Source organism: Passer domesticus, chromosome 3 (genome assembly GCF_036417665.1).
Source record: "Passer domesticus isolate bPasDom1 chromosome 3, bPasDom1.hap1, whole genome shotgun sequence".
Classification (NCBI taxonomy): domain Eukaryota; kingdom Metazoa; phylum Chordata; class Aves; order Passeriformes; family Passeridae; genus Passer; species Passer domesticus.
The window spans coordinates 69,900,423-69,926,364 of NC_087476.1; the positions used below are offsets into that span (position 1 = coordinate 69,900,423).

A 25,942-nucleotide genomic window follows, 5' to 3' on the forward strand; every position below is an offset into this window, starting at 1 on the left:
GATGGTCTCTGGTTGTGTGAGAAGACATGTGAGAGTGGCATGCTGTCTTCCCCCCAGTACTCGCCCCAGGAGCTGGGAGAGCTCTGGAGATTAAAGGAACTGTGTGGAGATCCATGTAGATGTGAGGAAAGATGATGGACTTGCCTTGGAAAACAGGGTAGTGTATAATGATAATGGAAAAGTGTACATTTGGATTCATTCCTGGAACAACAAGAAATATTAAGGTACCTTTTAATGCTGGGTTTCAACTAAAGTATAACAATATTTGCACATCCCTTTTGATATTACAAGTGGACTGATAATATTCATTTTCTATAGTATAGATGTTGATCAGACAAACACCAAAATGTTCAAGATTAAAAAAAAATCCTTTTTATATAAAGACCTACTTGTAATTAATAAATGCACATAAGAATGCCAGCTAGCCTGTCTTTTGTAAATTAAAGCACTACTGATTTGATTCAGTATAGGGCTGTTCCAGCTCCCGAGGAAAGTTGTGCTGAGCACCAGGGCAGCTGGTAAGTCTTGTTGCAGGAGGTTGTGTGCTGTCTGAGGGATTGCCCTCATCTGTGCAGGGACAGGGACAGCAGTGGGGGGCTAGGATTTGTGATTACTTTGTTTATACCATTGTAATTTTAGATAAAAATAAAATCAAGGTTTGCTTATACCAAATCTTCAAGTACTTCAAGCTTGGCCTGATTTAGGAGGGATTTCTGAGAGCTCACTCTGACTAGATTTGAATCTGAGGTTACACAAGTGAAAGTAAAATAAAATTGAGGAACAGCTGAAGATTGTAAAATAAATAGCAATGCCTTGCAGTGTGCTGAGAACTTATTTATAATGTGGTATGTTAACACTGTAGGGTAGAAGAAAGGTCTGGCAGATTTTGACCTTAATCATCTAAGGTAGATACTTCTAAAATTACTACTGGGTTTTGTTCACTTTGAGGTTGTTGGATGTAGGTGAAAACAAAGAGCAAGTGGCCTCTCAGTGCAGCACTGATCTTGTCTTGTCAGCAAAGAGATGACAACCCAAGCGTGTACTCGGTTCAGTAAAACAAATTCTCACCACTGCTGGGGGCAGGCACTATAAAATCTTGGCAAAAGGGTGACCTTGAGTTTTATTTAATTGAAGCATTTAAGCACTATTTGGTATTCTCCAGGAGGACAAATGAGCAGATGTTTTTATGGAGGCTGATAAGCAAGTTGAGGAGCTGAAAGTACAGTTGTGAAGCCCTTTGGTGCCATGTGTGTGAAACTCATATTCACCTGTATGTTCAGGCAGAGGCTGTCTGTGTGTCTGTCTCTCTTCTGCAGTTCTTGTGTCAGTTTTTCCTTCAGTCCAGCAAGAGAGTCCCCTCTTACCACCGTACTAACACACAGTCTCCACTTTCTATTGAGTAAAACTGCAAAGGCTTTAAGTCATTGTCCAGTTCAACTTCTTTTCCTTCCAACTAGAATAAGAAAGCAAAAAAGACCTAATCAGACTTACACTGAAATCCCTTCATGTAAACCAAATAGCAGGAAGTTGCAGTCAGGGAGAATCTGCCATATTACAGGAATGAAGACAGCTCTCCTCAAGTGAAATTAATTTCTTTAAATAGTATTTTAAAACATGCTATGGACCTTTAGCAGCATGAAATATTTTGTTGTTGAGTACCCATTTTTAACTCACTTTAGAACTTTTGTAGGACAGTTTCAGGTCTGAACCAGGAATTTTAAATAGGCGATACAGCAGTCCTTTGACCTTCTGAATGGTCATAGACTCTGTGGAGGGGAGAGAAAGAAAAGTTATTAGAAAAATGCTGCTGCCACTGTAGCAAAGTACCAGTGTTTCACTTTACTTGCTTATAGCAACAGTGAAAGGCTGTATTGCTGCTTCAGTTCTAACACTGCAATAATGTCTTTGGTACCTGAAACCATATCTGCTACTGTCAAGTGGAAAATGGTTTAACCTGTGGGGGATAGGGCAGGATGTGCTACTACAGATTAAGAGCTTTGATCCCATGCACCAAATTAAAGTGTTATGGCTTCATAATTTACCTTTTTTGAGTTTGTATTTCTACGTGCTAAACTAAGTGACCTTTGGGACACACACCAGCCATCTGGCCGCTGTTCCTTGCAGTTTTCTTTACCAGGAATTCGCTTTCCCAGCACAAGTAAGCAAATGGCATGGTGGAACTAGTGACATTCTTAGGAATGGTATTGAGTTATTAGTCCCAAACACATTGTCAGCAGAGTTGTTTATATTATGAAGTCAGTTAGAGGAAGGGATATTTTTTGTAATGGATCTTGAATGAGTAGATGTAGTTTGTTCCAGAGGTGATACCTGTGTTTGCAATAGATGAACTCAGTATTTTGGTTGAACTTTCACTTCTTTTGAAGCTTTACCTAAAGGCACAGCAATAGTGAGCTACTCCTGTAATACCACACATTGTACTTAGACAAATATTTTTCTATCAAACATTTTTGTAAAAGCTGTATCTATCTGATTTTATGCAACTTGTGATAATAAATGTGATTTTTATTTTAGAATAAAGCTTGAATTCTTCTTTTCTCTCAGACTTCATTCTGACACATCTTTCCAAAAAATCAGCTTAATTTAGAATGGCCTTATTCATTCTAGTATCACTACAGGCATTAAAACTTCAAAGGATTAATTTGATGTAGGTCAAAACTAGAATTCTAGCTTCATGGATTAGATACTAGACCTCAATATCTAGATTTACATACTATGTGGTTGCCTCTTAACACATCACATTCTGATCCACCAGATTTCAACCCCATTAATTGGCCTTTAATTGCCTCAGACATATTAATCATGAAACCAGCAGCAGAGCATCAACTTTACAACAAAGCATCAACTTTCCATCTTTGAGCTGGATTGAAAGTAAGTATGAAGGCCAGAAGAATTATGACTTTTCAAACAATTTCTGCCTTTGTCATTTCTTTATAACAGAGGAAAAGCTTTCAGGAGCTGACACAGTCAGAGGCAGCTGCCATTCTTTAATACAGCTGTTTGAAAAGGAGCAATGAAACAACTGCTTGAACATAAGCCAAGACTTCTTACCTGGTAGTTTTTTCTCCACTGGCTTCTGTTCAGGTTTCTCAGGACATTTAATTGTCAAAGCTTAAGGAAGAAGAGTGAGGCATTAGTGAAAGAACAATAAGCCCTGTTCTGGCAGAAGCATAGTCTTTCTAGTCTCTTTCTTTTTATTACAAACTGTTTCCCTTAGCTCAGCCTGGTGTCTCAAAAATTAGGAGGTAGCCTGCATCTCAGCATTTAATCATTATCTGAAAAATTAATTAATGAAAATAACCAAGTTTTTATTCATCTTTTGTAAATTATTGTAGAAGTGACTCCCTAATGCTTAAAGATTAAAGATTTTATAATCAAAATGAGTATTTACCTAAAAATGCTTAATTTCTATTTCATTTTTTAAAAATAACCTGCAGTAGAATGGAAATTGCTTATTCAGTTTAAAATAGGCTTTTGGTCCTCTCAAAAGCACCATACAAAGACATTCAAAGGACATCATTAGCCTAATTATTTTACAGAGATTAAAAGACTTAACCAAAGGTTTATGTTATGTTTAGCCAATAAGATTCTTTGTTCTTTTTAGTCTTCCACCTAAATGCATTAGAATGTAATGCCTTAAAATACCATTCTGCCCCTGGAGTAAAAAGTTTCAGTTCTTCTATCAGCTGGGGAACACAGCTACATGAATTTGCAAGTTGAGGATGTAACCCAGATTAAATATGTAGACAAGCCCAAATACCCATGTTTTTCTTGTCTGTCCTAAAGTTAAGAAGTTATTAAAAAGGTAATATCAGTAAACAGAGAAGCTGTCGAGATTAAAACCTGAGATGTCTTCTGTAAAGAAGCCATTCACACTGTCAGAATGGAGTATCAATAACCTTTGTTCTCCATTAAATCTCAGTTGAGAAAATCATTTGGCTTGGTTGAGGAGGGAAATGAGAGTACACAGAATCAGCTTTCCAGTCAAACTCACTGAGACAGTTCAGAAAATCAAAATTACAAGCTGGAACTTTTTGTTCTCCATATACACCTAGGAGACACTAAGCTCATAAAATATTCTAAATGCAGAAGGAACAGTTTTGACCATTTCTGGCCTCTTACTCAGGAGCTGATTTTTCAGAGTCAAAGGCTGTTGTCTCTTCAGTTCTCCTTCTTCAGGTGCTCCATATTCTGTTGGAAGAATGCAGAACCCTTCAAAGACTAAACTTCAAGACCTAGGGCAGCTGTGGTGCAGGATGAGGCAGGAGTTCCCTTGGCACAGCTGTGGTGGCTCCTGCACCAGGCAGTGCTGCAGACACGAGCCTTGTCCAGCTGCTACAGCATTCAGGACAGGGGTGTGCTCCTTAACATTCCCACTGCTGAGAGAGCTACTGAATGGATGGATGCACACAGGTGCCAGGAGCCTGAGTTCCTGAGGCAGCAGTGCCCCAAAGGGTGCAGAAGCCCACTGGTACACAGGCTTGCCAATGCATGGGTTTTCCTAAGGCTGTAGCAGCACACCAAGGGGAAGAGAAATTGAAAACAGGCGAAACAGTGCTGCCACAATGCCAGAGGTGAGGAAATGCTATTGTACTCTGCTTGTACTTACTAAGACAAAGTGTAGGGTATCTGGGATGGGCAGCAAGAAATTCTTCACTTGGTTTGTTTTTCTCTGGGTTCCAATGCCCACCAGCTTCTAGCCAGTCCTTTCCAAATATTTTGCGATAATCAAGCTCTGCTCCTCTCCTTTCCGCAGGAAGGATCTGTACTGACACAGGAATGGCACATAATATAATTATATAACTTATAATATAATTATATAACTTTCCAGAGAATAAAAATCTAATCAATGCCACAGACTCCGTGGTCTTACTTGGTGTTCATTATGTTTCAATGCTACCGAGAATCTTCCAAACCGTGTCTCCAAATACTGACTGATCCATATATTCAGTATATTTTAGAGCCATTAAAAGTCTTAAAGCCCCTCTCTGTACTCACTGAACTATAAATGAATATCTAAGCAAAGACTTTGCTGTATATGATGATGCAAGGATGTTTTCTGTAACAATGGATCAGATGCTGCTTCTGCTCTGCTTTATGATAAACATTTGCTGAAAGTTTGATTTGGTGTGGATTACGATATTTTTTGATTGCAGAAGGCAAATGTTGGTATTGCTGGCACTGAAACCGATCTGACTACGCTGCTTTTTCTATTTTTTCTTTTTTTTTAAGAGTATGGTTTTTGTTAACAGTCCTGAAACTTCAACACAATTCAGGCACTGAGAAAAAACCACCATTGACCCATCATGTCCAAGTCCCCACTGAGTTAGGAATGCTCACAAAGAGGGCTCAGTCTTGTACTGAACTTGTAACTGCCCCCCTGATAAGGGGATGGATTAGTTGGCACTTTACTTTTCCTGCACCCAAACAATCAATAATCTTAAAAGAAACTGAAAACAATTCCTCAGGCAGTGATTTAAAGTTTTTGCCAGACTCATGCAATTTGTTGAAATATCACACACCTCACAGTTGTTCAAAACCTCCAACTGACTTATCTTGGCAATAATGAGCTGCTTCAGGGTCTCTGGGTTCTTCTCTGTGTCCATCAAGGGGTTATTGTTACACTGCAGTGCCCGCAGACTTGGCAGTTTATCAAGCTCATTGATAGATGACCACTGAAATGGAAGGGAAGAGTCTTTTGAGGAAATATAAAACAAAACTTCATTTCAGAACAATACCTGCTAACACTGACTTTTCCTGTACAACAAACATGACTGGAAAAATTATTTTGATCATCCAAACCAAGTACTTGGATCCCGTTCATTTAGGTAAGGAAAGAATTGCACTCCATTTAATTAAAAACCAAATCAAAACAAGGAATTAGTCAGAACTTTAGATCATTAGAATTCTGTGAGAGAAATTATAAGGTAGCTGCCATAACATAAATGTGGTTTTTAACTGTTAAGAAATATTTTTATATTTTTTAACTATGCCTCTGTATTGACCAAAGTGTTCAATAGTTACCGCAGATCCTACACATAAAATCAAACTTTAAAAAGCAAACTTCAAGTTACTCTTAAACAAAGATGCATTTATTTACAAAATGTGAAACCATCACAATCTAACCTACCTGTGATATTTTATTGTCATTTATTGCAAGGCGTTTTAGTGAAGGAAACATTTTAGTTTTGCATCCTAGGAAAAGAGTAACAAGAGAACAGTGAAAACTTAAAATAAACAGAATTTTAAAACTATAAATAAATTACTTATTTTACATACCAAATCCAGCATCAGGAAAGTGTATAGAAGATATCCCAGTGTTTCTAAGTATTAGCTGTTCTAATCTGAAATTTAATTCATACAATGATTACTGTATGTGGCACAGGAAGTTATTTGCAAAGACATACAATCTGATTTTTTTTCTTAATAAAGATCTGCAGCTTTTGATGTGGTGCAGCACCACTGACAAATGAAAAGCAGCCTCACAGTACCTAGACTTCAGCCATGTTCAGGGAATAAATTTGTCAGCTAGTAAGTGCAACAATTTCAAGCTTTCATAATGGCTCCTGGATTTAAATGTGTGATTTTCTAAATTTTTTTTAAATAGCTTGTGGCTATTGAAAATCATGGCTGCTGTTTTGGCATACAGGGAAAGGTAATAATTCTACAAATTAGCAAAATGTGGTAAATCACTTCTATTTCATAAGTGTATAATGAAAACCTAATAACACGCAGCTGAAGAATGTGTTATTATACAACAAAACCAAGATTATATTAAAATAGTTCAACTAAATAATGCAGTTACTCTCCTCAAGAGGGCAAAATGCCTCTATTTCAAGATCTCATGAATCTTTCATGCAACATCAATACTATCATATTTCAGCCAACGGGGACTATGGAGATGAATATCTAGGACAAAGAATTTCCAGCAAATTTGTTTACAGCTACCTGGGGAGCTGTGCTATGAGATGCAGCTGATTTCCATCCAGTAGCTGGTTGTCTGAAAGGTCTAACAACTTCAGGGTCTGCAGGACATTATCAGGCCTGATACATTGGAAAAAAACAAACACAAACCCAGAATATTTAAGGTTACTGGTCAATGAAAACACTATTTTCCTAAGTATATAACTGCATGCACACAATTGTGCACATTTATGAATGATCTGAAATACATCACGTGAAATTTGCATCAATTATTGTTGTGGTAATGTAAATGCTACAGGAATGTAACTTTATGTGTTGTGTAACTTTGTGGTACACCAGTGGCTAACAACTGACTGACTCATGTTACTCACCTTTCCAAAACTGTAATATCATTAGAAGAAAGGTACAACTCTTCAAGTACTGGCCATCCTTGAGCACAAAGAAGAACCTAAGAGCAAAACTTTATTTAATATAACAAAAGATGGGAATATTTCAGAAATTATATTTCATGCAAATTTGCTCTAAATGTGTTCAGAACAAGCTATGACTCCCAAAACCAGAGGAACAATTATTAAAGATTTTCTAGTCTTCCCTTTCTTCCAGATGGCTCTCCTGTGCCCGCATCTACCAGCACAGATGACATCAAAGGGGTTCTGCAGTCACAGGACTGTAAGTCCCAGGCTTGTGGCCACCCTCACAGCCGAGACTGCAAACTGAGTGACCTGGAAACTGAGTGAATTCATTCAGTGAGTTGGAGTCACCAGGTATTCCCTATGATGAGGTGAGGAATTGGCTGTACAAACATGTACAGAAGTTCCAGGACCTATGTGTATAGCTAATACATATCACACATCTGACAGAATATCTTTAATATGTTCATTTTTCAGAGCTTGAAGCCTTTTCTGTCTTAGAACTGTGCCAGCCTACAACCCACTAAAAGCCAAGAATTTCATGAATTCAACACATCCTGATGTTTTCAAGTTCTCTAAAGAAAATAAATTAATTTTAAAAGGACTACAAAATGAACAAAGATACTTTTGTTTTAGATCTTGTGCCCTAAAATTGCATAAAATATACTATTTTACTTTACACAGTTTTATTTAATTTTATGCAGCATGAATCCATCCAGCTGCAGGTCTATATAACTGACTCATAACAGACACCATGCCAAGGGTAAACACAGATCTCCTCCAGAGGTAGCCAATGATTTGGAACTCAACTGTTTCACCCCCAAAAATATGGAAAATCAACCTCCTGTCATATCTGTAACACATAAACACAAACTTAGATGTAACTTTTCCTGCTCCAAAGCAAGAACAGGGAACAGATATTTCTGGATAGTGTTTCCCCATGTCTACAAGATAGACCAAAATAATTATCCACTGGTGATGAAGAAGCATGACAAGAAACCTGCAGAGTCAAGAGAAATGAGGTACATGTTCAGTAACAGAGATTGCCCCACAACCGCCCAGCACTGGGATGGATGGATGGAATAAAAAAACCTGCACAAACCTGAAGTATCTGAAGGTTTTTCAATATGACTAGAATATTGCTAAATGATAGGTCACAGCATGATCAAAAAAACTCAAATTGCTAAATTTCCAGCTACTGCTTAAAATAGCTTCCTCAGAAACAAAAGTTCACAGATCTGACACTGTGAATTAACCCTCAGGAAAGACTGGGGCCTCACTGTTGATAGCTTATGGGGAGGTAACAAATTCCCAGAAGAGGGCCACTGATGCTCAAAACCAGAAGAATGGAAATGCAAGAGCTATTGCAAAAGAAATAAAGATGAGAACAAGAAACAATTATCACCATATAAGTTCATGATAGTCCTGTATCTTTAGTCTGTCTATCCCAGGAAGTAAATAGTATAATTGGGAAAGGCACAAGGAAGCTAAACAAGAATTAAAACCATGAAATGGAGAATGGCTGTTCTCAGTTACTTTAATACAAAACATTGGGACTTACTAAATGAAATTACTAGACAGCAATATCAGAACCCAAAAAAGGTTGAATTTATGCTAAATGATATGCACAGCAAAATTTTCAAATGGGTTCTTAATACAGTTAGATAAATCATGAAACAAAAATATCCATAAATATTAATTAGAGGTATATAGTTTTGAGCTCACAAAGCCACACAATTCCAGATTACTTTCTAAGAAGCTCTTACCATGTGCTTACCCTTTGCCTAGAATTTTTCCCAACTACCTGCTGCTACTTGCTAGTGTCAGAAGCATGATCCTGCAATTCTGTTCTAACCCAGATTTTTCTTTTACCCTGTATAATAGTAGATTATATCATAAATACAAAATCTTAGTTTGAAAACAGAATCACAAATACAACATTATGGTTTAAATGCTGAATAAGAAAGAAAGGGTTTGGGGCCATAAATATGAATTCATTACACTCAAATGCATTAATTCAATTTCTAAGTCAATGGCTGCTAACTTAAAGTTATTTTGCAGATAATTTTTCCCCCTTGAAAGTTATATGTTATGTTTTGAACAATCAATCAACAATTCTACAGTAATAAGCTCTTTTACTGATATACTAATAATCTCAGAAGTATTTAGATATATGCAAATCGTATACTAATGAAAGAATTCTTTCTGAAAAGTGATGCTCAAGGCATGTGAATGTGGAGCTAGGTATTACTGCATAACAGTTAAGCATGTCCCTCTCCTGTGAAAAACACTTCAAAACAGAGGAACAAACTAAAAAAAAAAAAATCCAAGTATAACTATCCCAATACCATGTATTCTTACAAGTAATTTTGAAATGCTGTTCACCATTAAATTGTTTTAATTAAAATTAAAACAATCCTAAGACTTCTGCTTATATCCCCATTGACAATTTAAATGTATTTCTCATTTGGTTGGATTATATTCATTACAATTTTCTATTTGAAAGTTGACTTTTCAAGTAACTCCCCATAGAGCTTGAGCAGTGACATTTTCAAGTGGTTTGTTCACAGAGTACTGATGCCAGGCACATGCCTTTATTTCTCCCCTTTTGTTTGACTGCCCTGGAACACCACTTTCAAGCACAGGCTTATGTCTCCTAACTTACAGGGAATGAATTGGAACAAATTTATAAAACAGATTTTGGAATCAAAGATGTCTTTATGGCCAATGACAAATCAGCTAAAGCAGAGTTACAAAAAACAAAAAACAACAAAAAACCAACAACACAAAAGCTGCAAAATTTTAAATTGCTCTGGCTAAGCTGGGACTTTCTCACTGCAATTGAGTTAGCCCTGGAGAATTCTAATCTGCAGCCATGGCTCCAACCAGCCTTTCAGTCACCCCATGGAGGGATGAAGGACAGCTGCTGGCAAGTGCCAACATTTTAAACACCACAATGCACAGATTTACTCTGATGAGCACTAGGTGACATTTAAAGTGTTTGTAGACACTTAATTTTTCCATTCCCTTCACCATTCATGTTGCTGCTACTACAGAAGGATTAGCAACTGTCCTGCCATAAATCCCACAGGCAGTTTTAAGAGCACAGTGAATGGACACTAAACAAAAACACAGCAGTGACCTTCCTCTAGTCCTGCTGCAAGACAAGAGAATGGAGAAGCTTCTTTCTATTCGAGCCCCAGTTTTGTTAAGTGCTCTTTTACTAGATAGCAGCTGGCAGCTGAAATCTGAAAAGTCATGTAATTCTACAATGCCTTACTGTAAAATCTGACCCTGAGAAATACAAATAACAGTTTGAAATTTAGGAGCTATTCTAAGTAACATGACACTGAGATGCAAGTCCTAAGCCCCATCTCTGAAAAAAGGCCCAATGCTAGCTGTAGTTGAACAACAGGACTTCATTCCTAGTAAGACATCATACCAGGAGAGAGTCATTTAAGTGTGCACATATTTCAGTGTCTGAAACAAGTCAAAGCTTTGTTTTTCCTCTGCTCTGTGATGCCAATAACCAGGCATCATGTGGTTCAAGAACGATCAGTATGGGCAAAAATACCAATCAGTCTCTTGCTGATGCAAAGTGATGCCAAAACAAAGTTTTTCTCATCATAAGGAAATATTTTCTTTCTATTTGCATTTGTTCTATTGCATACAGAAAGTAGATGTAAATCTTCAACAACTACTAGGAACCAAAAAATTTTCACTTAAAAAAAAAACTTTGGGACACGAAGCTATATTGTACTCCAACTGCTTTCTTTTGATTTGGCAATTTACAGATGTAGATGAAGTAAAATGTTTCTTATTAGACTCCTATGCCAATATTACTTCCTTCATTATGTAGGAAGTACATTGGTCAATATGTAACTAACAGTTACCCCACAGCACCTTTTCTAATGATGATTTGATTTCAGTAGAACAATACAGTGCACAAATGGTTATTGTGCTTCCCTTGCCTCAGAAACCTAATGATATTAAATTTAAAAAAAATCAGGAAAAGCTATTACCTCTGTCCATGTTATTTCAGTTTGATTAAGGGCCAGAATCTTCAAGTTTGAAAATGCGCTGGATGTAAAAGTTGATGTAGATGGAAATCTCATTTTGTTTTCACTGCATTAAAAAAAAAAAATTATTTGCATAATGAATAATCACATTTATCTAAGTCATTAGTTTGGAGCTACACATTAAAGAAAAAGAAATTTACACCCTCCAAAAATTAAAATCACTGCCAAGATGTCACATATTTTAAAATATAATAAAATATATTTCTAGTTATATTCAAACATACTCTTTCCTAATTTACTCTCCTGCTTCCAGAATGCATATTTATTCAAGAATGCATATTTATTCCTCTGTGGCCTCTTTCACTAAGTTTTTAACATGAAAAGAATGATTTTCATGAATACTAAATGAAACAAAGCCAGAGCTTGGGCTTAAACTCCTTAGTGTTGACTGAAAATGAGGAGCCTACATGAACAAAAGTATGTAAAATCCTCTCTCAATAGGTATCACTACAAAGAAGAAAAGATAAAGATCCTCAAATTTGCAGTCTTCAAATCAGTTTTCATTATTCACTCTGAAAGAGAAGTTTTTATTTCTTTCCTAAGGCCAAATCTACCTGCATATTCTCATAAAAATCTCTCAATGTAGTTTATAGTTACATACTTATGGGTAAAATTTCCTCATAGAGAGCCGGTGGATGGTTAATCACTTTTATTCTTCTTCCAACATTCCATGCACAAAAAAACTCGGTAACAGATTTACCTTCTTTCTTTTTTAAAGCAAACAGAAGGTCAAAACAATAAAAACTGATTCAGACTATATCAGTTTGTAGCTGTAAGCATCAGATTCTGGCATCAATCTCATTTTGTTTTACATTTTTTTTACAAATAACTTCTGAAAATCCTTCAGTCTAGAGTACACTTGTCAACAATGAAAAACTGAAAAAATTATTCCGGGTGAATTATAATCAATTTCTCTGTATTCTCATGCACGCTGATAACAATAAATCATTATATGCTCTAGGCAAATTTAGATTTACAAACAGCACCAGGTTGCAAACAGCTGTTCGTTGCTAAATATTGAAGGAAATGGAACACCTATAACTATTTTTAAAATACATTTTTGTCTCATTAAAGATAAGAATAAATAAAAAACCTGGTGATTTAGGCTGCTACTAGTCCATTGTGTTACTTGATACCAGAAAATTATTGTGGCATATGCCAATTACACTGTATAGGTGTGTACTAGAAATGTTCTTTATTTTGGAACTATTTTATGAATTTTCTTGTTTGAATAGAATTGGAGCTTTATTTAACAACATCCCCCTTCCTTTTCCAATGTCATCATTGTACAAGAAATTTTCCCCTAGATCTGTCACCATGGTCGTAACAATTTCTTATCAGCATCATTTTAGGACAGAAATAGACCAAGGTTTGGGATAATTATGGTTTAGTTAAAGCATTATGGATAGTTAAGTTTAGTGTCAAGACATAGTTGGCTAAACAGAAGTGGATTCTTAAATGCAGACCTGCCTGAGCAGACAGAATGTATGAAGAATTTAAAAAAACCCAAAGATCAAGTTTTAAAACTTTGAAGAAAATGTTCACCAGAACTTAAGTTTTACACAGGAGCTGAACTCCCAGGGTTCTTCTTGAATACAGATGTCAGAAAATTATAGCCCACACTACAGCCCACAACTTAAGCAGTTGCTTAAAAATAAGATTTTAAAAAAATAAAAAAACCCACTTAGCTCCCATTAGAATAAGTCTTGTTGTACCCAGTTACATTTAGAAGCTGAATCCTGAGCCTCTTTGGCTTTTGTTCGTACCCAAAGGAAGAGAAACTCAAATATGAATATTTATACCTGACATTAAGTGTTTGCAGATTTTGAACTTGAGAAGCAATAGCTACTACTGTCTCCCAAGATGATATCAGATTTTTTGATAGATTTATATGCCTCATATCTGAAATTTCTTGTTAAGAAAAATAAACTTATCCCAAAACTGAACTTCCTTTTTTTCAGAATTAGAATTAGGGTTTTGTTTTGAATCAAAGAGAAATAGATTACACTAAGGGATGGTACTGCTCAGTTACAGCAAATTTTATTTTGATTTGTGATGTGAAAATGGCTTATAGCTTTATAAAAGAGCTTAACCATACAAATCCTCAAATGGATTAATTCCCATACTGATAGGAACTCTTATAAGTCCTTAAAAATTAACAAATAATAACTGCTTTGTAGTTTTGTAACACTACCACTGCATGCAGTGTACTAAACACATTATTTGTTATATACTGGAAATCTCTGGTATCTAAAGAACATATCAGTTCTATTTCTATATGGTTATCTATTCTAGGGAATTAAAAAAAAAAACCATTGCTGGAGATTTCTGAAACTGCAGTCACAGTAACAACCTATGACTACACTTCTATTTTTATACACAATTTGCATATCCTCTCAAAAATTGTAGGCGCCTGGCTGTTTAACTTTTTAACATTGCATTCAACTTTTAAATATAAACTTCAGGTTTCATTTTTTTCTTTTTTTAAATAAAAGGATACAAGTATCGTTCATTGACGTGAACACTTGGAATGCTAAAGAATGTACTTTGTTTGTGGCATCAAGCAATACAGCAAAAAAAGGATACTGGCACACGTTCTGCTGATTTCCTCTTCCTGACCAGCATGGCTCACTGCACACTCACGCACCGAGATATCCACCAGTTTGTTCAGTTGTCTACATGAGAAAGAACATTCTGTTAGGTAATCTTCAAACAGAAATAGGTATGTTACATAAATGCCTGGCTTTTACAACTACATAACATCCTTTTCATGCCTATTTCCTTTGGACTTAGCAATGTGCAGATTACTACACTGCAGTGTCATTCACACTCGAAAAGAGATACAGCTCTATTTTCTGCCTTTACATCACTACTACAAAGTAAGTCTGGTTGAACCATAGTTCTAACTTAAATAAAGAGTGGTAAAATAGATTAAATATAGCTGTGCAAATTGGAATCTAATTAGAGATTCCAAGTTAAAAAGGTTTCTTGCAACATGTTTTGCAAGAGGTTCAGAGTTATTTGGGCAGTCTTTGTATCACTTATCAAGAATATATTTGACTGCTTCGTATGCTCTGGGAGAAAAGGAAAATAGTTGTGGAATATCAGCTCAGAAGGAGACTGCCACCTACTGAACTAATACATCTCTTCTCCTGGAGGCCATTAGAACTGCAATTTATAACACATAATTAAGTTACTTCCTTTCTTACCCTTCCAGGTACATGAACATGACATCAACTGATTGAAAAACTTCTTCACTAGCAGTACAGTGACTTTCTGTGTCTTCCCTCTCTTGGTTACAAAGTAATTTGTGATATGAGTAAACAAAGACTACAAAACACTGTACAATATTAACAAAACATTAAAGTACATCTATTTTTAAAAGACCATGCATATATAAATGATGGCTGCCAACATGATGATAATTTATCTCTTATTTCTCACCAGATGTCATCATCTGCTTCTTCATGAAACCAGAATGAGGACTGTTAGCACTCAAACATGACATAATCTCAGTTTGTATTTGTAAAACCTGTAAATTACGAATTCACAATTGGGAGATTTCTTGTTTCCACCACAGTGCAGTCTGGCTTGCTTTTAGACACAACAATTTTATATGTATGGCAGTTCTTACAGTTGAAATACTACTTGACTGATCAATCACTAACAATGTATCTTAAATTTTCATATATATAACACTTGCCTTTGCTGTTCTGCAACAGAATCCATGCCAACAAATTCCACAGTCTTCGTTCCAAATACCACTGTATTCCCTGTCCCACACTGAACATCCTGCTTATCATTCAATCCATACCGATCCTTTACTGCAGTAAGAAAATCTACTCCAAAATTTGCCTTGTTGGGCCGGATGAATGATCCTCCTTTCGGATGCCTAGAATAGAGCAGCCAGGAAAAATTGAAATATAAACAGTTATCTTAACAATGACTGACTAATTAATTACTGCTTTAAACAAAAGTACTGAGAACCAAAGCAGTCAAAAGGCAATTCTACAGACTAATTGTAAACAGCACTGTTCCCAGTGAGCCAGGTAAGACTTTCAGAGTATCTTTGATAGTACTTGACAGAAGCTCACATAGTGAGATACCATGAGAACTGGAGCACCAGCTCCCCAAAATGTACTCACACATCAAAATTACAGTGTCAGTGCTATTATTAAAAAGAACTGCTCTGTTATTTCCAAACTCATTATGAAGTCAGGTTCTGCAGAAAATGTTTCTAGCTATGGACAGACACAAAGTTACCTAAATTATACAACAAATGTGCCAGGATTTTTACCAAAGCCGGAGGACTACTCAGAATTGTGATTGCTACATTGTATTTTACTTCCATAATTCACTAGTACTTCACACAAATACACAACATACAAATTGTAGCACTCAGAACTCTTATACAAACACAAACTTTGAAAAATCCTGATACCAACTTGGTAACAATTTTGAACAGTCAACAGAAATATCCAACCAATAATGTATGTTTAAGACAGTCCAGTGGAGTTTCTTGGTTTTTCTTGAGCACTGAAAGAACTTTGTTGCATTCCTGTGTCTTTGACATTTTCTAGCAAAGTTAGCAAGGAAACACAGTATCAGGGAAGAACTAGCAGAGACAAGTTATGGGAATGGTATCACAGAGCAGATGAGGTGGAGCATCAGCCAAAAAACATCAGGAAGAAAATTGGTAGCTATGAATATCTGTCTGCCATCAAGCTGAGAAGACAACAGGCTTTGGTAGGAAAGTGCCCAGGAGGAAGATATCACTTATGTAAATAAAACTTCTCAAAACAGCATGTAAGCATCAAGTGTCTAATTAGCAAACCATAATATAAACCACCAGTGCTACAAAGTTCAAAATTCTCATAGAAAAAAAATTAACTAAAGGCCCCAAATCTTATGGACCTATTACAAGTAGATGGAATAGTTTGGGCACCATGTATTCACATTTTTGTTAAAAAATCGGGGCTGGAAATTTCCTGTGCCAGTTTCATTCATTAGCATTTCTACTCTCATATCCTTAAGGACCTAGGTAGAAACTCGATAGTATTTACTTTCAAAATAATTTCAGTCTAATTTTGTAATGACTATGTTTAGAGTGCAATGATTACAAAAGAAGCAGAAAGGCAAATTACTAAAGAATATAAATCCGGTACGAACTTTTCCTGTTTGATAAGCATTTTCAATACATCTTTAATCCAGTAACCTACTCTTAAGTAATTTCTTCCATTCCTTTGAAATTCTTCATAGCTTGCTAACACTTGACTGATTCAAATATTGAACTTTCTCAAGTGTAAAAACGATGTGATTCTTTCTTAATATCTCTTCTTTAAACAGTAAATTACCTTTTTACGATCTGAACTAGAACATCTCTTGCCTCCAAACATATCACTTCTGCATTTCATTAAGTCAAATAGCTTCATAGATGGCAGATAGTACAGGATGTTGCTTGGGGCTCTGGAAAAAAAATCCTTGTACGCCTGCCTCTCTGTAATTCACACTAGGTCCTGCTGTAAGTTTATTCTGACAACAACTGTCCAATTTCCTATCATCACAATTTTGTCATCGCCAGCCCTCTACACTCAACAGTTCTGCTTTCCTCAACCCTCTCACCAGAGCTAATCTAGAACCTCACTTTTGCATGCCTCCTGTCATGTCACTTATCCCTATCATAGCCAAGACCTTTGGGTCTCTCCATCACCATATCCTTTCCTAAGCCCATTTCTGTCCTGTCAGGTCACCACTTCTATTGGCATCTCCTTCTTCATTTTCCATGCAGGAACCAGTTCTATCCTTAGGGGGGAAAACAAAACCCATAAAAATCAACAGATGAACCTAGCTGCCCTGTCCCCCGGTCATATAAAGCTATAGGAAAATTTTAGTGTATTTATCTCTCAAGACCCTTCTCTTTTTGTCCTGATCATAAGGTCATAGGTTTTCTCTCTCCTGTTGCTCATTACCCATTACTCTGCATGCTATGATAAGTTACCTAATGTATATTTAAATCCATTCCACAGCCTAAGCTTTTCAGTTCCAGTCTATTTATTTGATCTACTTTTTTAGGAACTGTCACAAAATACAGGAAAGGAAACTGCAACAGGAACCTATTTTCAGGCAAAATTATTGTGCATTCAAGGAGAGAGGTCATTGTAACTCATTTTTCCTAAAATACACTGCCTGCATTAAATTTCCCACTAGGACATATGAACTGTACAAGCTGCATGTACATATCAAACAAATAATGCACCTGAAATTAATGCAAAAACACACCTATTAGCCATCAGTCTCCATAACTGGGAACTAAACAGATAAATCCTAATCCAAAGAGTCACCCAGCATGCATACTATGAGACGGAAGAACCTGTGGATTACTGATCAACTTCACTTAAGATGAACACTCAGAAGTCTGAGAACATGTATGCAAATTGTCTTGCAGCCAGAACAAAACATTGTGTGGAAAGAGTGTGGTAGAAGATATGGCCCAATTTTCTTAAGGAGAAAATGTAGAACATGCTCAAGTGGAGCTCTGGCAAGTGGCTGGCTCTAGTTAATACTGACACTTCCTACTGACTTTTGAAATAGAGTGGTTGACCCCAATCTCAGAAGTCATCATCTAGGACACTTCCTATTCATGATTCAGTAGCCTGAAGCATACAACCCATCTGCTGGCACACCCAGGGCACTTCAAGGATATTCATTAAAATTTAGATGAGCTGTCAGCTTCCACTGAATAAGGAGGAAATTTGGCATCATTCTTTGCTAATGTAGAACCCAGTCATGGCACTGCTCATCATTACAGGTACACGATGGCTCTTCATATGCAAGGGAAATATCACACACACACACTTCTCAGTACTGAAGAAAAATGCAGGAGTACATAAATCATAACAGCTCTACACTTGAGCTGTCTGACTGCAGAAGCTCTGAGCCACGGAGAGAGATGTCAGCTTTATCAGCCTAGGCAGTAAACATGGATCAAAGGGCTTCTTTGCCCAGTGCAGTCTGTTTGCAATGATCAACTCCAGGCAATTACCATCGTGACTGCAGCAAATGCACTACAAGGCTCATAAGGTGTCATAAAGTGGAGCTGTTTGAATCCATGCACATCTTTTCTAGACAGAGCTGAACAGATCTCTTCCTCCTAGGGAAAGGTGTTCAACAGACAAAACTTCTATTAGAAGAATCTACACACTGCAGTAAAGAAAATCCTTCAAATTTTAGAAAGAGGCCATGGCACCAAACAATGCTTAAAAATGACACCTAACACTAACCTGTAGCCATGGTGTATCAAATTTGACTGAACAGCAGAAGCTTTGCAAGCATGAGCAAGTATTTAAAGTTCTTGAAAGTTTACCTTAGTTAAACAGACATGAAACTTGACTCTGAGCTTTCAAAAAACAGGGAAAGACAGACATCTGCAGTTTTAGCTGCTATCCTGAGGTTCTGCTGGTGCCCAGGATATGTTTGAGCAGTGATTAGGGACAACCTTTTGTTTCAACTCAGTTCTATTGGCAGCAAAGAGCATGAGTTTCTGATGAACAGAACCTCTTAACTGAAACCTCCTAAGGAATCTTAGGAGTGCTTTTTGCCTTTGCAAAATGGAAATAATTTTCATTTTCATGGACACTAAAATGGTATTTTTTTCCTGTATTTGAAGAGTTTGTTTGTACTCTAGGTAGATATTCCTGGAGGGGAATGTGTCACCCTTGAAGAAAAAATAGCCTAATTTAATAAAAACAGATCTTTCATGGAGCAGAACATCTTGAATCATCATGGAGCAGATCATCATGCAATAAGCATAGGACAACCAGGGGAGGAAGAAGTGCTTGTAACCCACATTTCCCAGGGGAACACACGCATACAAATGTGTCAGTGGGTCTGGGACAGGATCTTATTGGAAAGCACACTCATGTTTCAAAAGCTGTATACAAATTTTAACACTGTTTTAAGGCTTGATTACTCATTTCTCTCGAAGGACTGCAGAACATAATTACATTATACACTACTGCAACTGACAGCTAAAATAGTAGCTTCCTCAGTTAAGAAATAAGATCCTATTATCAGGGAAAAACCAAACACAAACCCAACACTAGATTGTGCATTGCCATTTCCAGCTGATACAAGGCTGATGAACATGCTCGTGATGTCAGCATAATTTGAAGTATGGCTGTTTTGTTTTTTGGTATTCATATTTTTAAGAAGTTTAATCATCACCACATAATGACCCAGAAAAACGTACTGCCATGAAACATAAAAGTTAGGTCATATTTTCAAAAAACCTACTATACAGATCACATAGAGCTGTAAGCAGACCTACTGCTTCAAGTAAGGACTTGAAAAGAAAGAAGATTCTCTGGTAATGAGAATCTCAAAATCAGTTTTATTTTCCTCTTATGGTCTTATTTTCAAATGCAACTCTGAAAGATGCATTTTTTAAATTTGAAGATGTATTTTTAAAATTGCCTTAAAAGCAATTTCGAAATGTCCTTTCACTGCATTTGTTTACAGCACAAGCTACTTGATCAGCTGCTTCTGCTTATCAGAATTCAAGGAGTGAGCAAAGTAGGCTTGTAGGCAAAGGATACTTGTGATAAGGTGTAAGGGGAAAAATACAGCATTTTCTTTAGATGTGTATATTCATCTACAAAGAAACATTATTCTCTCCTAATCAGTAGCAGTAAAGAGGTGATGTTTTAAGTTGTGGGAGGGTTTTGTTTTTCAGCATCCTTTTGCTAAAATAAGGTAAATATTTCTTACTTAATTTTGCCTGTATTTTCACAATAGTCAACAGAAGAACTACAAATGTGTCTGCACCCAGGAAGTTATGTCTGTGTGTCTTGGTGGACTGCTGGAACTATGTGTTCTCTTAGACTCCAGCAGAACTTCTTCTGATTGGAAAATAGCAGAGTATGAAGAACAGGTATTGAAAGAACAACATGTTTAAAGACAACAACATTTACATTTGTTATGCTATTGAGCTTCACTCAAAACATTGATTTTTACATCAAGAATTAAGGTTAGTATTTGAGATCTCATCTCCTGGAAGCACACTAATGGCTGCTAAAATCCCAAGAGTCTATACACATATATGTAAATATCATATACACACAAATTTAAAGCAGTTGAGTTTCTGAAAAACATTCATGAAATGTTCAATTGCTTTTTCTGTCCAGAAAGATTTGGAATGGTCACCCAATTATTTCCATTTTTTTTTCTCCTACAGCAGAACATAGCTAGCTTCAACTTGGAAACTGTTTCAATTAAATTCAAAGAATTTAGGAAGCAACTTCCACTAATATATTAAAGATATGGTTGTGCTAAAACCATCATTTCCAATTCTTTAGCTGAAACAAAACATCCAGCAAAGTTGATTTTTTTCTAGTATTTAATGTGTTTAGCCTCCTCAAGCCTTGTTTTATTATTATGATACAAGTGAAAAAAATATCCAGTTCTCAGAGGTCAGTGTTTTCTTCTTTACTTATTTTTCTGAAGAACAGATTTTGTTCTCTCATCCTTCACCACTTCTATGCTCAGGAGCTTACTGAGCTAGCAGTTTGTAGTATTTAAGAGCTATTGATGACTTTCCTCTATGAACTCATCCAGTTACTATTTAACTTACAAACTTTTAGCTGTTGCATGTGTCCTGACATAGAAATCAATGACTTGCTACAGTTGATATCCATCCTAGAGTCCTATATTCTGCAATTTCAAACATGTTAAGTGCTCAAATCCTTTCACTTAAAAGTAATGCATGCATTTGTTTAAAAACCCCACACAGCTGGACTACGTTTTGCATGTACTAAATCCAAGGAATATATTTAAAAATTCCTTAGTGATACAAATATAACCCCAATGACTAGCAGGAACTTGGCATTTTGCATACAAATCACCTTAAATTAAAATATAAACTGTATTTGGAACACTTAATATGGACCAATATTTTGGTTCAGAATTATCTACTGAAAGTCACTAGGAAATACTGATTTCCTAACTAAAGTAAAAGGTCTAAAACCTACTAATAATAATAACATCCAAAAGTCTCAATTTATAGCATACCTCTGAAAACATGACTTGTATTTTCTAAGTATTTACTATACCCTAATACCTGTAACTGGATAAATGTCAATGCAAGAGCCTCCATGGATTAGCTAGTCAGAGCACTCAGAATTATGATCTTTTTAACACTGGTCAACTGATAACAGAAGGGTTTGCCCCAAAAATTGTCAAAGGGCCTTTCCCAATGACCATCTTGTCACCACATATGATATGCCAATGCTGTGACTCAACTCACCTGCACTTAAAATACTGTGTTCCTTCATAGCTGCCATCATGCTTTCCCCTCTGAGGATCATCCCATTCCACACCAAGCCAAATTCCTGAAAAAAATGGTTGATAGTTTTTCAAATTTACAGCATCATACCCATAGAAATCACAGCCAGAAAGAACCTCTGCAGTTCACCTAGCCAAACCTTCTCTCTCAAAGCAGGAGATTATCACCAGCACCAAAAAGTCAGTCAGGTAATTTGTTACCTAGCCAGACCTTAAAAATGTCCAAGGAGAGAAAGATTGCAGCACATCACGTGAGCATATTCCAGTGCTGCATTGTAATGGAAAAGGTTTTCCTGCTGTGGCCATTATCCTTTATTGTATATTCTAGTACTTGTAGGAAGAGTTAGGCTCTGCCATCTTTGTAATCACCTGGCAAACAGCTGCAGGAAACCATTGGATGGCACTTTTTCTTCCCTTCACCACATTAACCAAGCCCAGATCACCCAACCTCTTCACAACACACCTGTATGGTCTGTGCCCTTAACCACCCTGACAGTCCTCCAAGACTCCTCCAGAGAGGAGAGCTTTGAGATCCTCTCAAGTTTATCTGCATCTCTCTGGAACTGGAATAGCTCCACAGCAGATACCTTACCCCAAGTGTAACCTTGTCAAGAACCCCTGCCCCAGAGAGGAACAACAGCTTTAACTTGCAGGCCATGTTCAACACTTCCCTCTAAGGTAACCCAGTACAACATGTGTCTTTGCTTGTTACAGGGCTCACTGCTGGCTCATATTCATAACAGTATCCAGCTTAACTCCCAAGCCCTTTGCAACAGACTCTGTGACTCACTAGTTCTTCCTGGTCTGCACTACACCTGGAAATTTATCCTTCTTGAATCTCTTGGGTTCAAACCTAAAGTTCATAAACCTTGATGTGGATTGCAATTCTCTCTTGTATCACAGCAGCCATTTGAGGGTGAACCCTGTTCATCACCCAAGTCACTGAGGAATACATGAAACAATACACACCCCAGCATTTACTTTTGCAGTACTCACTCATTACAGACACCAAGTCATTAATTACTTTTTCACTTGACAACTTTAGGATCATTTAACAGTCCATTCACCTACCTTGTATTTCTTCAGCTTCCAAAGAAGATTCTTTATGGAGGCATTATTCAAAGACTTACTGAAGTCAAGGAACATTGACTTGTTCTCCCTTGATCCACATTCAGTCCTATCATCATAGAAAGTAACTACATCTGCCAAGCACAACTTCTTATTTACAAGTACCAAATACTCCCAACTACCATCTTGTCCTTCACAGGCTTGGGAATGGATTCCAAGGAAAACATGCTATGTGATCTTTCCAGTAATTGAAGTGAGGCTAATGAGTCTACAGTTCCTGGTCATCCTTCTTGCCTCTTCTAGAACGTGTGCAAGGCTAGTCTTCTTCCAAGCATCAGGAATCTTCCCATAAATTTGAACATCTATAGTGAGTTGACCCAGGCTAGATACTGGGTGCCCCCCAAAGCCACTCTGTCACCCCCCTCCTCAGCTGAACAGGGGAGAAAAAATACAACAAAAGGCTCATCAGCTGAGATCAGGACAGGGAGAGATCAACCTCTGATTACTGTCATGGGCAAAACAGACTTGACTTGGGGAAAGTAACTGAATTTATTACCAGGCAAAACCAGAGTAGCATAATGAGAAGTAAAATCAATCTTAAAAATAGCCCCACCTCAGCTCTCCCTCCTTCCTGGGCTCCACCTCCTCCCCGTGAGAGGTAGAGAGATGGAGAATGGGGGTGACAGGCAGTTCATCACACCTGATTTCTGCTGCTTCCTCCTCAAAGAGGGGAGTCCTTCCCCTGCTCCAGTGCAAGTTCCTCCCATAGAAAACAGCCCTCCATGGACTAATCCGACATAACTCCTCCCTGCAGGCTACAGTATACTTCCTTGGGAACTGCTGCAGTGTGGAACCCTTTGTTCACGGGGTGTAGTCCTTCAGGAAAAGGCTACTCCAGCATGAGTCCCCCACAGGGTCATATGACCTCCCAGGAAAGCCACTCCAGCAGGGCTCATCTCTCAGGTCTACCAGGAGCCTGCCCTGGAGTGGTCACCACTTCCTTTCAGGCATCCACCTGTGTGTGTCTCCTCCATGGGCAGCAGGAACCAGCTCTGAACCCCTGCAGAGCCCCCTGGGCTGCCAGGAAACAGCCTGTCTCAGTAGGTCTGCAGCAGAATCTCCTCTTTGGAGTGTGGAGCACCTCCTTCCCTTCTTCTTCAGTGACCTTTGTCTCTGTGGGGCTGCTCCTCTCATGTATTCTCACTCAGCTCTTCTCTGGCCACAGCTACCTTTGTACAAAGAGTCTCTTTTCCTCCCCCTTCTTAAAGATGGTTTCACCGAGGTACAGCTACCATCGCTGACGGGCTCAGCCTTGGCCAGGGCAGGTCCACGCTGGAGCTGGCTGGCAGCAGCTCTGCTGGACACGGAGAAAGCTTCTGGCTTCTCACAGGTGCCACCCCTGCCACTCTCAGAGAGAGCCTTGTCACACAAACCCAACACAGTATGTTACCAAAGGAGCACCGGGTGTGGTGATCTGCTGCTGCCTCTTACCTTCCCTGCCAGCACAGAGACCAGGGAAAAGACTGCAAAGCTCTTCTTACACTCCTTTTGACAATTCTGACTTCTTTACAAAAACCCCAAACCCCAACTCGCACAGACTAGAAGTCACCATATTTACACAAGAACAATGAGGAAACATCACATTGTAAATTGCCTCGTTTTACTCGACAACGTTGGGTTTTCTTAATTAAGAAGAACATGAGCAGAACCTCGAGAACAACCATAAAACGCGAAGATTATTACTTTCGTGGCGCTCACCTGCAGTAGGAGACACGCTGCCCACATAGCGCACAGTCCCATAGTCGGTGCCACAGGCGACCCGCCGGCCCAGCGCATCGGGAGGCAGCGCGGCAGCCATGCCGGGACCGCGGCACCGGGCTGCTCCCACACCTGCGGGCACAGGAGAGACGCCCTTAGCACCCGCGCAAGCCTGTTCTCACAACGCCCTTCCCTGAGCTGCTCTTTCGCCGGGAAGCTGCGGGCGGCTCGCTCCCAGCGCCGCCCGTGCCGCTCCCGGCCCCGGCCCCACACGCGCGGGGCCGCCCCGCTGCCGCACTTCCGCCCCGCCCCGCCCGCCCCTCGGAGCGCTCCGATTGGCCGCGGGCACCAGGGCAGCCCTGCCCTGCCCCGCTATTGGTCCGGCCCGCCCTCTACTCTGCTGAAGTCACCGCCTTCGGGGCAAATCGGCATGGGGCGCCGCCGCCGCGGAGCTTTCTGGGTAATGGTGTTCACCGAGGTGGTTCTTCCGCGCGGGCTTGCCTGCTCCGGACTACATCTCCCAGAATGCCGCGGGGTGAAAGGCGGGCGCTCTGACTGGGCGAGCCGGGCCCGCGGGGCGGTGCCGCGGTGTCCCGCCCGTCCCGGGAATTGCGCCTCCCCGGGAATAGCCGCAAATTGCGGCGGGCTGTGAGGGGAGAGGCAAGATGCCGCGGGGAAGCGCTGCTGCGGTAGGCACCGGGGAACCGACAGTGAGCAGGAGGCGGTTCCGAGTCCGCAGCTCAAGGCTGGGCGCGCTCCCGGGAGCAGCGGCTGAGGAGAATTCCCGCTGGGCAGCAGAGCTCCCCCGGAGCACCCCGGGCCAGCGGGACTCCCAAACGGGGCTATTCCTCTGTACGCTGCTGCATTTATTTCAACATTCAGTATTTGGGGAAAATATTCCCGGGGAGATCCAGGAAAATCCAGGAAGTGTCCACTGTGCGTAAGATTAACAGCAAAAAATAAAAGACCTGACTGTGTTCTAGTACCGGTTGGTGAGGAACAGAAATTGAGTAAGAGCTCTTCAGTTTGACAGAGAGGTATAGCAGGATCAAAGAGCTGTGTTTATAAAAATCAAAATTGATGTTTTTCACCTTTTTAATCTCTTGTGTTTCATAGTTCAATGTCTCATAACAGCTTAATGCAAACAATATCATTTGAATGCTGGCACCACTAAGACTGGAACAATCATGACAATAAATAATCGAGCAGCTCTTTCAGTCCTAGAGCTCCATTACATTAAATCTGTCTGTTCTTCTGGCAGGCAGCACATTAGTGCTCTTTACTCTGAGGCTGTGACACTGACTCCAGAAATCAAGTATGGGTGTTTGGTAACACTAGTACATCCCA

General features: G+C 38.7%; 2 protein-coding genes across 4 annotated transcripts in view; one reads left to right on the forward strand and one right to left on the reverse strand.

The window, feature by feature from the left end:
- B3GALNT2 (beta-1,3-N-acetylgalactosaminyltransferase 2) overlaps positions 1–2,554 on the forward strand; it is a 30,502-nt gene extending 27,948 nt beyond the window's left edge. For all 3 annotated transcript variants that reach the window (XM_064413802.1, XM_064413801.1, XM_064413800.1), the window contains exon 12: positions 1–2,554. In XM_064413802.1, the coding sequence (XP_064269872.1) occupies positions 1–135 (135 nt within the window). In that variant the 3' untranslated portion in view covers positions 136–2,554.
- Positions 1,092–24,852, reverse strand: TBCE (tubulin folding cofactor E). Its single transcript, XM_064413799.1, has 16 exons — positions 24,596–24,852; positions 21,732–21,816; positions 15,135–15,323; positions 14,018–14,106; positions 13,234–13,333; positions 11,375–11,477; positions 7,314–7,390; positions 6,967–7,062; positions 6,298–6,362; positions 6,149–6,213; positions 5,541–5,693; positions 4,628–4,781; positions 4,141–4,209; positions 3,070–3,129; positions 1,675–1,766; positions 1,092–1,453 (listed from the first exon to the last, which is right to left on the reverse strand). Exons 1-16 carry the CDS (start codon positions 24,693–24,695, stop codon positions 1,361–1,363), a joined length of 1,590 nt encoding a protein of 529 aa, XP_064269869.1. The 5' UTR covers positions 24,696–24,852; the 3' UTR covers positions 1,092–1,360.
- Positions 24,853–25,942: the final 1,090 nt, after the last annotated feature.

What these genes read in the sequence shown, in the direction of transcription:
- TBCE (XM_064413799.1), bottom strand. Translation starts at nt 24,695, where the DNA reads ATGGCTGCCGCGCTGCCTCCCGATGCGCTGGGCCGGCGGGTCGCCTGT. An exon ending in ATGACAATAAAATATCACAG is followed by an intron (nt 5,694 to 6,148) that starts GTAGGTTAGATT and finishes CTTCCATTTCAG; the next exon opens with TGGTCATCTATCAATGAGCT. An exon ending in AGTGGAGAAAAAACTACCAG is followed by an intron (nt 1,767 to 3,069) that starts GTAAGAAGTCTT and finishes TCCCCTCCACAG; the next exon opens with AGTCTATGACCATTCAGAAG.